The following is a 12,766-nucleotide window of genomic DNA, read 5'->3' as shown; positions in this document are numbered from 1 at the left end:
TCTCACTTTTATCCTTTTAGCATTTAAGTTTATACCATGCATTGTTGATGTTATCTTATAGTAGTCTCGTTTCATGTACTTAGTGTTTTTTTCCCGTGGTGGTTAATAAACTTTTTGATTGAAGGCATCATTTTTCTCCATGTTTTATATCCTCAGTCTCTATTTTCTACTCTGTACTGAAGAAATATAGATAGGTCTTAATACTTGCTTACTCAACTGTTAAGTGTAGATTTATTAGTATTTGAATGGGAGGTCAGTGAACTTCATTTGGATAGTTGAGAAATCTTTGTATTTTTGAAGATTTTTTTAATGGTGCTAATTTAATTTTGTAATTGCATTGTAATTAGGATGGCCATGTTGAAGTGGCTAGGTTACTTCTTGACAGTGGTGCCCAAGTGAACATGCCTGCTGATTCATTTGAGTCACCATTGACTTTGGCTGCATGTGGTGGGCACGTGGAACTCGCGGCCTTACTTATTGAAAGAGGAGCTAGCCTGGAAGAGGTCAATGATGAAGGTTATACACCTTTGATGGAAGCAGCACGTGAAGGACATGAAGAAATGGTGGCGTTACTTCTGGGCCAAGGTAACCATTCCAATCAAGACCCTAAACTGACTAAAGCATTAATGTGTAAAATGTAAGGTGATCATTTTATAAAATTAAATTCAGTATTTCATCTTTCTAATAGATTCATAATGAGAGTTGTCACAAAAACTAATGATAAAATATTTGCTTTGAAAATGGCTTCCATACTGTGCTAAACAAAATCAAATAGACTCCTTTGATACAGAGCTTTCAGAGCCATCATGTGCTGCATATTTAAAAACAGAGAGAACTGGCCCTGGTTGGTATGACTGTTCGAGCGTCGACCTCTACACCAGAAGGTCTTGGGTTAATTCCTGGTCAGGGCACATACCCTGGTTTCAGGTTCGATCCCTATCCAGGAGGTAGCCAATCAGTGTTTCTCTCTCACATGGATGTTTCTGTCTTTCTCCTCCCTTCCTTTCTCTCTCAAATCAATAAAAACTTATCCTCAGGTGAGGATTTAAAAAAGTAATAAACAACACAAAATTGGAGGTGGGGTAAGGTTGTAGGTTATGTAGGAGCATATGTGAGATTCAAAACTTCTCAAGCTATTATAAGAGAATTTCTCTTGGGGTAGGAAACCTATTATTATTTCATATATCTACTGTTTCATGAAACATAGTATGAGAAATACTGCCATAAGGATTAACTTAATGAGAATGCAAGAATGCACATATAAGAAGCTGTCAAAGAGCCCAGTACACATGGACTTCTCTTTTGGGAAAAATGAAAGAGTTACTTTACTGTATTAAGATACCTTAAGTTTAGAAGTACTCTCCCATCTCTATCCCTATTCGTAGTTTAATTTTTATATCCGTTTTAATAGTAAAGTTTTTGTTTGGACAAATTGAATGGCACATTTTATTAAAACCTTTTTATTGAGAGGTAATATTGACTAGAATTTTAAAAGCACAGTTTGAGCAGACATCTTAGGTTTGAATCACAACTCCACTGCTTATCAGTTTTGTTAGCTTAAGGCAAGTTTCTAACCTTCTGTGCCTTAATTTTGTCATCTTTAGGGTTTTTGTGAGAATATATATACATACACACACGTATGTGTGTATATATGGTTTTAGAATACTGTTTATCGTACAGTACCTGTTAAGTGTTAGCTGTGGTAATGGTGGTAATAGTGATGATGATAATGTTGTGACCTTGGGCAAGTTAATTAATCTCAATTTTCTTAGGTGTAAAATGGAGCTACTAATATGTAGAATGCTTTCAGTATTGCCTGGGAAATAGTACTAGCATATTAAACATTAGCTATTGTTACCATCATCATTCTTTATCACATTATTTTTGAATCATATAAGGAGGGAATGTAGTTTATTTTTCTAAGCTCTTTTATCACCTGATTTGTACCTTCCGGCTGAATAAATCTTAGTACTTTAGCTATGTACATCAAATATGGACTAGTAGATATGGTTTTGAGTTTATTTTTAACTGCTCAGAGTAGGAGAGAAGCACTTTATTATTTAGTAAAATAATGTAAATGTTCATTTTTGAAGTATAGTACATTAGGAAATAATCATGTTTTGCTTATCTCTGGAATAAGTTAAAGACTTTCTTTAATTAATTAATTTAGGAGCAAATATCAATGCACAGACAGAAGAAACTCAAGAAACTGCCTTGACTCTGGCTTGCTGTGGAGGCTTTCTGGAAGTGGCAGACTTTCTGATTAAGGCAGGAGCTGATATAGAACTTGGGTGTTCTACGCCTTTAATGGAAGCTGCTCAAGAGGGTCATTTGGAGTTAGTTAAATACTTATTAGCAGCAGGTAGGCATTTTTGTATTTGGGAGTTTTTTTACATTATTTAAGTAAAAATGTAATGCAAATAATTTTTCTGATGTTATGTCATACTGAATGTGAAAAGGTGATGTGATAAGATTTGTGCGTATTCTAACCTTATTGCTGTTTGAGGTATTTGCAGCTTAAATTTCAAGCAGTGATCTATTTCTTTTTTCCTTCTTTTTTTGCTTTTAAAGATGCTGACAATATTCTCTATTTCTAGAAATGGATAAGGATATTTTGTCTAATTTGAGGAGATATGGCTTATCTGGAAAAAATTTCTGTGTCCATCATTTGTGTCTTACGACTGTTTTATCAAGTCTGTGTATTGTTTAATACTGTTACAGGAGCTAATGTGCATGCAACAACAGCAACAGGGGATACAGCACTAACATATGCCTGTGAAAATGGTCATACTGATGTAGCAGATGTATTACTTCAGGCAGGAGCAGATCTGGTAAGCTATGTCACTTTTGAAATCCAAATATTTAAAACTAATCCAATAGCTTGGCTGGGCGTGGCTCAGCGATTGAGCGTCGACCTAGGATCCAGGCAATCGGTGTTCGATTCCCGGTCAGGGCATATGCCCGGGTTGCGGAGCTAGGCAGCCGATCAATTACTCTCATATCATTGATGTTTCTATCTCTCTCTCTCCCTCTCCTTTCCTCTCTCTGAAATCAATAAAGATATATTTTAAAAAGTCAATAAAACTAATACAACAAATTAATTTAAAACTATGGTAAATATAGACGAAAGATATTTCTTCATTTCTAATTTTATGTTAGCCTTTTTACCGTTATTATCTCATTTAGTCACATTTTTCTTTTCTACACTGTTTTGTATCCCTTAGTATTTTCCTTGTTAGCAGGACTATTGAATGTACTACTCCTCGTTCCCCACAGAAAAAAGGGGGGAGAGACTTTTTGTTAGATATGTTAATACAAAATTATTTTCTCTCTGACACTTAGCTAGTTTTAGAAGCTTTTCTGATTTGGTATATCAAAGCAAATATGGCTTAGAGGTATTTCACTGAACTTAGGAAACAAATTGTTCTTACACTGTTCAAAGCACTATTAAATAAAAGAAATTTAAAAGATGAGTATTTAATAAATAATATTTTCCCTTAAATAACTTTAAAAAAAAAAGTTTTTATTGTTGAAAGTATTACAGATGTCCCCTTTTTTCCCCCTTGACCCCTTCTATCTTACGCATTCCCCCTTCCCCCGGCCTTCACACTACTATCTGTGTCCATGGGTTATGCATATATGCATATAAATTCTTTGGTTAATCTCTCCCCGCCTTCCCTCTGAGATTTGTCAGTCTGATCCATGCTTCTATGTCACTGAATCTATTCTGTTCATCAGTTTGTTATGTTCTTTAGATTCCACAGATAAATGAGATCATGTGATATTTGTCTTTCCCTGGCTTATTTCACTTAGCATAATGCTCTCCAGGTCCATCCATACTGTCCCAGAGGGTACAAGATCCCTCTTCTTTACAGCTGCGTAGTATTCCATGGTGTGAATGTCCCACAGCTTTTTTATCCACTCATCTACTGATGGGCCCTTGGGCTGTTTCCAGATCTTAGCTATTGTAAACTGCGCTGCTGTGAACATAGGGGTGCATATATTCTTTCTGATTAGTGTTTCAGGATTCTTAGGGTATTCACTTAAATAACTTTTAATTTAGCAAGAAGGATGAAATACTAAGGTCATTATAAGGAAGACTATAAAGAGGATCATAGGATATTACAGAATAAACAAAGTCAGAAGAGGTAAAGATGTCATCTGAGATTATATTTTGGGCTGGGTAAAATTTAGAAAGGTAGATATGGCAATGCTGTGAAAAAGAAACTCTAATTGGAAGTAGTATAGGATGGGTATAGCTTGAGGAATAGGGAAGCATAAAGCAGATGTGCGTGAGGAAAATAACTAGTCTTCCAGTTTAGCCTGTGAGAGGGAAGGAGTGAGACGTGACAGGATGGTTTTAATTTTAGTTAAAATATAAGCACTCATGTTCTTGGGACTGAGATTAACAAATAAGTGAGTTTTCCTGAAGTTCATAGTTTGTGACAGAAATTCACAAATAGACAGAAACAGGCTCCTCTATAAATTGGTTTTGTAAACTTGATTTAACTTCTCTTTCCTCATTTATGAAAGGATAGGGTTGTTTTAGACTATTACTGTGATCTCTTTCAGCTCTGCATGTGTTGGTACAACACTTGAAACAGTTACAACACATTATATTCTAATTAGTTGTGTGTGTGTTATTTTCTTATTAGAATTTGAGCTTCCTCAGTTTAAGAACTATATTTTCAGTGTTTACATCAGTGGCTATGAAACATGCCTCAATGTAATATTGGTTCGTTAATTGGTATTTCGAATCGCCTAATATATGGCGTAAGTGAAAAATCAAAAGTGTTCATCAATTGTGAGTGTTAAAAATACATACATACAATACTTTGTAAAAGGTATTTTTTCTCAAACCTGTATATTCTAAGATCTGAAAGCTTTTTCAGTAGTGTTCTCAGTTACCCAGCAATCACAAGAATGCAGTAGATTCTCCATCCTTTTGAGATTAGAAATCTCTAGTACTATCTTGTAATCAGTGGCTTTAGAGTTCAGTTATCACTAGCCTTTTTGTTTTTACATAAGGTAAAATATAGATAATGGGAGGTCATAGAGAGAGAGAGATGGGCTTACAGAAATTCATACAGATAGTATACAAACTTACGAAACAAAAGTCAGTTGGAGTAGATGAGATTATTGCTAATAATGTTGATCATTTCCAGAGGGCTATGTTAGGGTGCCATTCACTGTTCAGGTTTCACAATCCTGAAAGAGAAGGAAAAATTACCCAGATGGATTTAAATGAGGGCATCACAATCACTTGAATATATCTTCAGTTCTTAAATTATTTCCATAGTTCATGTTTCTGAATTTAGATTTCTTAAATTGAAAGATGTATTCCTTAATTTCCTTCAAAGTGATGTTTAATACATTTAGATTCAGAAATTAGTCCAATTGTTTTCCTTTTGATTTTCACCAGAAAGAATAATTGTTCACTAGCAATTAAATATCAATTAAGTCTGTGTTTTTTAAACAGGAGCATGAATCTGAAGGTGGAAGAACTCCTTTAATGAAAGCTGCAAGAGCTGGTCATGTTTGTACTGTTCAGTTCTTAATTAGTAAAGGTAGGTTTGTTTAAAATAGTTGGGTTTTTTGTTTTGTTTTGTTTTTTATTCAAATGTGTCTATCCCCAGCACTCAGGTATTTAAAGATTGAGGAATAAAGGACATTTGTTCAGTATTGAGTGCTGAGATTTTGTGAGTGGGTATTTGATAAACATCCTGCAATACATAGAATAGTTCCAAACTATGAAGAATTGTCATACTGAGTACCACCTTTGTCAAGAAACACTTTTATAAAGAAAAACTCTATATAAAACTTTGAAGGTTTAGATAACTTAAAGTTTGTTCTGTTCACATAATAATAGATCTTGAAACCTGGATTTTTATGTTTATGCCACTGATTAACTTGGATAAAGAGAAAGACTCTATATAGAAAGACAAATATAATTTAAAAGGCAATTTATGCCTTTTCCTTCTTACCAAAAATACTCAAGAAATGTACAGTTTGTAATTGTTTATACATAAAGACAATAAATCAGAAATATCTTACAATTAAATTATTTGAACACTTGTGATGTTTGTTTATACCGTAGTATTTTCAAGAATGGAATTATTTACGTACACACCATACCGTCTGTTCTTTAGTTAATTTTAATGGATCTGATTTCAGTTTCTTCCTGCTATTTTATTTTCATTTTCCACATTGCTTAGCACAGTGCTCCAAATCTGAGATGAATACCTGTTTTCATTCTCAGATATTCCCATTAAAAAAGATGATACTATTACTTTATATTCCATGTTCATTTGCTACATATTTAGCCCTTGGAGGGCAGTGTGGTTTATATTCCTTGGTTTTTAGTCCACTTTTCTACTTGAATAACTTAAAATGTAAATAAAATTTCATAAAGTACTTTGTTAAAACAGTGATTATGTTAATGGTATGTTCTTTTATAACCTTTTACTGTCACATACTGAAGTATTTATAGATGAAACTATATCATGTTTGGGATTTGTTTTAGAATAATTCAGAATGGCAGAAGTGAATTTATGTGGGTATATGTGAAATGGGATTGGTGCTTGTTTATAATCATTGAAGCTGGGTAATGGCTATGTGGGGCTTTGTTATACTGTTCTCTCTACTTTATGATTTTGAAATTTACCATAATTTAAGAAATTACACTCTAGTAATGTGATTTTCTGTGCCTTGTCTGTTTCAGGAGCGAATGTGAATAGAACTACAGCTAATAATGACCATACTGTATTATCCCTGGCTTGTGCAGGGGGTCATCTGGCCGTAGTGGAACTACTTTTGGCTCATGGGGCAGATCCTACTCATCGTTTAAAAGTATGTAACTCATGTTTCGGGTAGCACTGTGAATTCCTTATTCTTGAATACTAGAAAATATCTAAAAGTTCCATTTATAATGGCATTCTAACTGTGTACATTTTCTCTTTTATTAGAGGTAGGTGCTCTTTACTAAACCTATGATTTTAATATGTCTGGGCCTGTCGGCTTTATCTTCCTTAAGTGGTTCTGTAAATTAAATTGTTAAAAATGTGTTTTTCTCTTCCATATCCACTCTTCTAGGATGGCTCGACTATGTTGATAGAAGCAGCAAAAGGTGGCCATACAAGTGTTGTTTGCTATCTTTTGGACTATCCTAATAACTTGCTTTCAGCCCCTCCACCAGATGTCACTCAGTTAACTCCCCCATCCCACGATTTAAATAGGGTAAGATTGAAACTGAAAGCATTTTATATTATATCTTCTTTATTCCCCTTTTGCTCAGTGTTTCAGTTTATAATAGATTATTTTTTGTTGTAATAAGTAGTTTTCTTTGTAGATGTACTTGACGTGGTTACTGAATATCTGGTATAATATTCAGATTCTAGATTGATAGGAATTTGCTCTCATGTGCCCAGAATAACCATTTGAATTCAAAGTTCATAAAAAAATATCATGGGAAATAATTGGGTACTAGCATATTTTAAGTAAATATGTTACTATCTGAAGGTAATGCCATATTAAAAATATTGAGTCTTTGTAACTTATTGTTCATTTAAAGCATATTATGTAGTGTAATGGATTATATAAGAAAAGCAGAAATACAATTTCTTTCCTTCATCTTAGGCTCCTCGTGTACCAGTTCAAGCACTGCCCATGGTTGTCCCACCTCAGGAGCCTGATAAGCCACCTGCCAATGTTGCTACTACACTTCCCATCAGGAATAAAGGTTAGTTATACTTCTAAGGACTGTTTCTAACGTGCTGTCCAGGTAAAAATGATAAGATTACAAAAACCTAGCCATTTCAAATTTTTCCACAAAAATTAAATTTTATTGGCATAGTTAAAAAAAATTTTTACCAATGAAAAAAACATGTTATTGAGAGAGAAAATAGTTAATAGCACTCATTTGTGCTAGAATTAGAAGTATTAGCAAGAAAAATTCAGATGTTCATCTTTGATGCAATTCTGATTATCCATGATTTCCTCTAACTGGTCATTTCTATTCATGTTAAAATGTTAGTCTGGGTATAGTTGGATAATATTTTTTTGTAAATTAAATTTCTGTAGTGATATGAAACATAAAATTTACAAATTAGATTAAATTTATTTTATAGTAACTGGTGTAATATATATTTTATATCTGGGATATCTTAACCACTAATTCAAAGTTATTTCAGATATGCTTGTTTCTCTAGAATTCTGGAGGTCCATATTTGACTTGTGGATGTTACACCATGCATGTTCATAAGTTATGTCCCAAAACATTACAGCTACCAGTTTTAATCAGTTTTTCTTTTTGAAACTTTTACCTGAAGAACCAGTGTGGTTTTAATTTTTTTGGTTTTTGGCTACCTATATTATTTTACCAACAAGAATATTAAGTATTTTCACCAGTTCTTTCCAATCACTACTACCACTCCAGAGCGTTGGCACCTTTTTCAGTTGGTATAGCAAACAACTGATTGCTGTACCTGTAGCCAGACCTGTTTTTTCACCTGGCTATCGGAAGATACAGTGGATGGTGTAGTCCAACATCTTTTCTTCCAGGGAAACTGAATCCCAGTTCTCTGCTGGCCAGGTAGCTGTGTGAATATGTGAATTTATATCTTGCCTTTATCAGTCTTGAAGATGGTAGGCCCCAACAAAGACATATTTTAGATGGATTTTAATTTCTTGGCACTTCTCAGTGGTTTGGGTACTCTTTGTGTGTGTGTGTGTTTAAAAGGCAGACTATTAAATGTGGAAAAACCTTGACTTAGAGGTCTAAGTTTTCCCTACATCTTAATAGTTTAGCACTTTTTTATTCTTTTGATAAATTTTTACATCAAGACCAGATTACACATAGCCTTAGATTTTACTTTAATTGTACCTCTTAGATATCACAAACCTGCATTCCTCTATTGTCTAATTTTAGCCATGTGATATTTTTAAAATTCTGAAATTAGTTTCCCAAAGATGACTCTATGCACATAAAATACATACATTTTATGTTTATGATAAAGAAGGTGAATTTGCTTTTAACTCCTTAATAGTGCATTTTCATCTTCTATTCCTATGATAACTTGGTGCATAACTGTTGGCACTAAACCTCCCAACAGTAACTCTGTAATGAGGATGCCATTCATGTGCACTTCTGAGGGGGTTTCTTTTTCACACAGCTGCTTCTAAACAAAAGTCCAGCAGCCATTTGCCAGCAAACAGCCAGGATGTACAGGGTTACATCACCAATCAGTCTCCAGAGAGCATTGTAGAAGAGGCTCAGGGAAAGTTAACAGAACTGGAACAGAGGATAAAAGAAGCCATAGAAAAGAATGCACAGCTGCAGTCCTTGGAACTGGCTCATGCTGATCAACTTACTAAGGAGAAGATCGAGGAGCTGAACAAAACAAGGGAGGAACAAATTCAGAAGAAACAAAAGATTTTGGAGGAACTACAGAAAGTAGAACGAGAGTTACAACTGAAAACTCAACAGCAGCTAAAAAAGCAGTATCTAGAGGTTAAAGCTCAAAGAATTCAACTGCAGCAGCAGCAGCAACAATCTTGCCAACATCTGGGACTACTAACTCCTCATGGGGTTGGAGAACAGCTTTCTGAAGGAGACTATGCACGATTACAGCAGGTGGATCCTGTTTTGCTTAAAGATGAACCCCAGCAGACTGCTGCTCAGATGGGTTTTGCACCAATCCAGCCTCTGGCCATGCCTCAAGCTTTGCCTCTGGCGGCAGGTCCCTTGCCTCCAGGGTCCATCGCAAATCTTACAGAACTGCAAGGAGTGATAGTTGGACAGCCAGTACTGGGCCAAGCACAGTTGGCAGGGCTGGGGCAAGGAATTCTGACAGAAACACAACAAGGGTTAATGGTAGCCAGCCCTGCTCAGACCCTCAATGACACGCTGGATGACATCATGGCAGGTGGGTTTATATTGTTATGAGCAGGTATCAAAATATGATTTGCTTAAGGCTAGTAATAGTGTGCCACAATTTTTTGCCATTGCCCAACTTGAGAACTATTTTTGGACTCTTGACCCATGTATATCTTTAGAAATATTAGTTCAATCTCAGAAGTTCTCAGATGGATTCAGGTCAAATTAAAGATTAGCTCGTTCAAAACAAGTGACTGAAACTTTCTGGCTTAGCTAAGTAGGCTGGGAATCTAGGTTTTTCAGTAGTGGGGTTAATGTTTGATTTTTGGTTTTGGCTTTTGTTTTTCCCTTTAAGTTCAGGATACTAAGATTGAATTTTGTCTTTTTTGCTTCTGTATTCACACCAATAAATGGGAAATTGGTAGAAGTTGACGTGCAAAACTTAGTAGGACATCAGGAAGCTTATTTGTAAACAGAAATACTTTATATCCTAATGGATCAGACTTCAAACCTGATGGATATTTTTAAAAAAATTTTTAAACACCTTTACAACAATAATAAAGTACCAAACCAAATAGGCTTTGCTTATACTGTATGTCAGTGATTTTATCCCCTGTGAATGTTAATGTGTAGTCTCTTTCTAATTGTATTATGGGAAGGTATGGTCCCCTCACAGTATCATAAATATCTTTTTAAATGTGTAGTCAGAGAAGTTTTATTTCATTATAACTAGTTTCATTGGTAAGAAGAAATATTTAGAAGGTGATTTTAATGGTTTTACTTCTTGGTACTTATTTTTCCATAAATTCTGTAACAAAGTAGTAGTGCAGTGACATTTTACAGTATTATAAGCAATGAGAATGCTATACTGAGAAGGATCATTTTCTTCATTAAAAAAAGCTAATGAAAAAGAAAATTTGAAGAAAGAAAGGGAAAAAAACAAAGAGTTAGTTTTCTCCCCCCTTTTCACTCTTTGATCTGTACTTTAAAAGACAATTGAATTTTTCTAATTTTGAAATTATCTTCAGTAACATTACATATTATGAGATTTTATGTAATTTAATGTTCACCTTTTAAAAGAATAAACTAAATTGTATAGTGTTGACATATTTAGCTAACATTCAGAAACTACGAAACCAGCTAATGAGACAGATTTTCTATACTTACAAATTGCTCTAAAGTTTCCCAGTCCTCTTTTAATTCACCTTAATAGTTATACATGGAATGAAAGTCTCTGCTAATCTTACAGGGAACAATAACTACCTTGGGGGGGGATGCTGTTAATTATTAATAAGAACTATAAAGATTCTCATTGATAAGTATAAAATTTTTCTATAGATTTGAAAATTACTACTAATCACCATTAGCTGGTTGTAATAATTGGGAATGCAATTTAAAAGAATTAGATATCTTATGAAAATTGGAACACAGTAGCCCAAAATTCCAAATTTGGTAATGACCATTAATCTAGATCATAATGGTGTTCTATTATGTCATTTGATCTACCAACATATGTATAAAGTGTTATCCAATTAAATGAAGAATGGACATTCCATACTAATGAATATTTAATATTTTTTTGATATGCTATCAGAATTTACCTGATGTTCTTGGGCATAGTTATCAACAGTGATTTGTCAGTTAGTTGTACAGTGTTTGTGCTAATCAGAATTATCAGAGGTTTGTTTTTCTGTTGATTCATTTACCAAGCAAAACCAGTAAATTCTGCCATGTATTCCAGGTGTTTTAATATAAAAAAATTTTTTTAGAACACATAACTTTTCAGGATATATGACAAATATTTGTCATATTTTGAAAATACTTTACCTCTTTATTATGTTCATTAACATAGGGATAGGAAAGATGGCCAGAAGGAAGAACAGGATTTTAAAAATCCAGCTACCTACATGAAACCTATCCCTGTGCACATGCATATATACTCATGCACTGACTTCTGCAACCTTTCTTTAAAGTTCTGTGGTAATACTTGTTCTTTGAGTTGACTAATGACCAGTTTGTTTCTTTGGGTTTCTTAATATTTTACAACCTCATTAGACTCAGTAGTCCTTCCCTCCTTCAGCATAAAACACTGTTTTTTCTCTTATTTCCCACTTATTAGACTGCTCTTACATGGTTCAGTATCATTTTCTCTAGGACCTGGCTGGCCAAAATCTGTATTCCCTGTTCTATGTACTTCCCAAAACAAAACCAGTTCTCTGTTTAACCCGTCTTAGTACCTTGCCTTTGCCGTGCTCTCATCAGGTTCCAGCCTCTTTTCTTACCTGATATTAAAACTTTTCTGAGCATCTGGTTCTCCCTCTCAAAATCTAACCCAAATGAAGTCCCACATGTAAAGATCTGTACCAGTTTCTTCACATACCTACATATTTATAATTATTACTTTTAACTATAGAGAATGGATGAGTGACAGGCATCCATTAAGGAAAGGAAAGGAAATGAGGGAATTGATTTTTCCTGTTTCCTTTTAGATGAAGTGATAAGAATAACTAATTTCACCAAAAATAAGAAAGCTAATTTTATTATGTTCTTTAAAAGAACTTATTCCAGTTGAAATGTAAATTGTATTTTAGTCATTTAACAGTAAAGCTTAAATTTTTTTCTTTAGTGTCGTGAAATAAAAATCAGTTCTTTGGACAGATTGGTGGTCATTTTGTTTAAGCTCATTTTTGTATTTAGCATTTTCATTTGGGAAAGTCAGTCCAATTAAAGGAGACTCTGGCATCTATATTAAAAGTCATAAATTTTGCATTTTTGAAATACATAGAGAGAATATGTACATTTAAATTATGAGTTTTTTTAAAGTAACATACAACCTATCAGTATGGAGTAAAAATAAAGGTCATTAGATGATCAATTAGATATACTAGTATA

The 12,766-nt window shown here is 34.0% G+C and overlaps 1 protein-coding gene across 6 annotated transcripts in view; it reads left to right on the top strand.

Moving 5' to 3' along the window:
- ANKRD17 (ankyrin repeat domain 17) overlaps window positions 1-12,766 on the top strand; it is a 159,026-nt gene that overhangs the window by 86,167 nt on the left and 60,093 nt on the right. For 4 of the 6 annotated variants that reach the window (XM_081150788.1, XM_081150787.1, XM_081150789.1 and 1 more), the window contains exons 8-15: window positions 348-585; window positions 2,171-2,362; window positions 2,722-2,831; window positions 5,480-5,567; window positions 6,722-6,849; window positions 7,093-7,236; window positions 7,636-7,738; window positions 9,171-9,923. In XM_081150788.1, coding sequence (XP_081006914.1) covers window positions 348-585; window positions 2,171-2,362; window positions 2,722-2,831; window positions 5,480-5,567; window positions 6,722-6,849; window positions 7,093-7,236; window positions 7,636-7,738; window positions 9,171-9,923 — 1,756 coding nt within the window. The remainder of the gene's footprint in view (window positions 1-347; window positions 586-2,170; window positions 2,363-2,721; window positions 2,832-5,479; window positions 5,568-6,721; window positions 6,850-7,092; window positions 7,237-7,635; window positions 7,739-9,170; window positions 9,924-12,766) is intronic. The other 2 variants (XM_081150791.1, XM_081150792.1) reach the window with 1 other exon arrangement.

The sequence above is a fragment of the Miniopterus schreibersii genome, assembly GCF_964146895.1.
Source record: "Miniopterus schreibersii genome assembly, chromosome: 1".
NCBI classification, from domain to species: Eukaryota; Metazoa; Chordata; class Mammalia; order Chiroptera; family Miniopteridae; genus Miniopterus; species Miniopterus schreibersii.
Note: the sequence above shows the minus strand (reverse complement) of the source record. Positions and strands in the feature narration are given on the sequence as shown.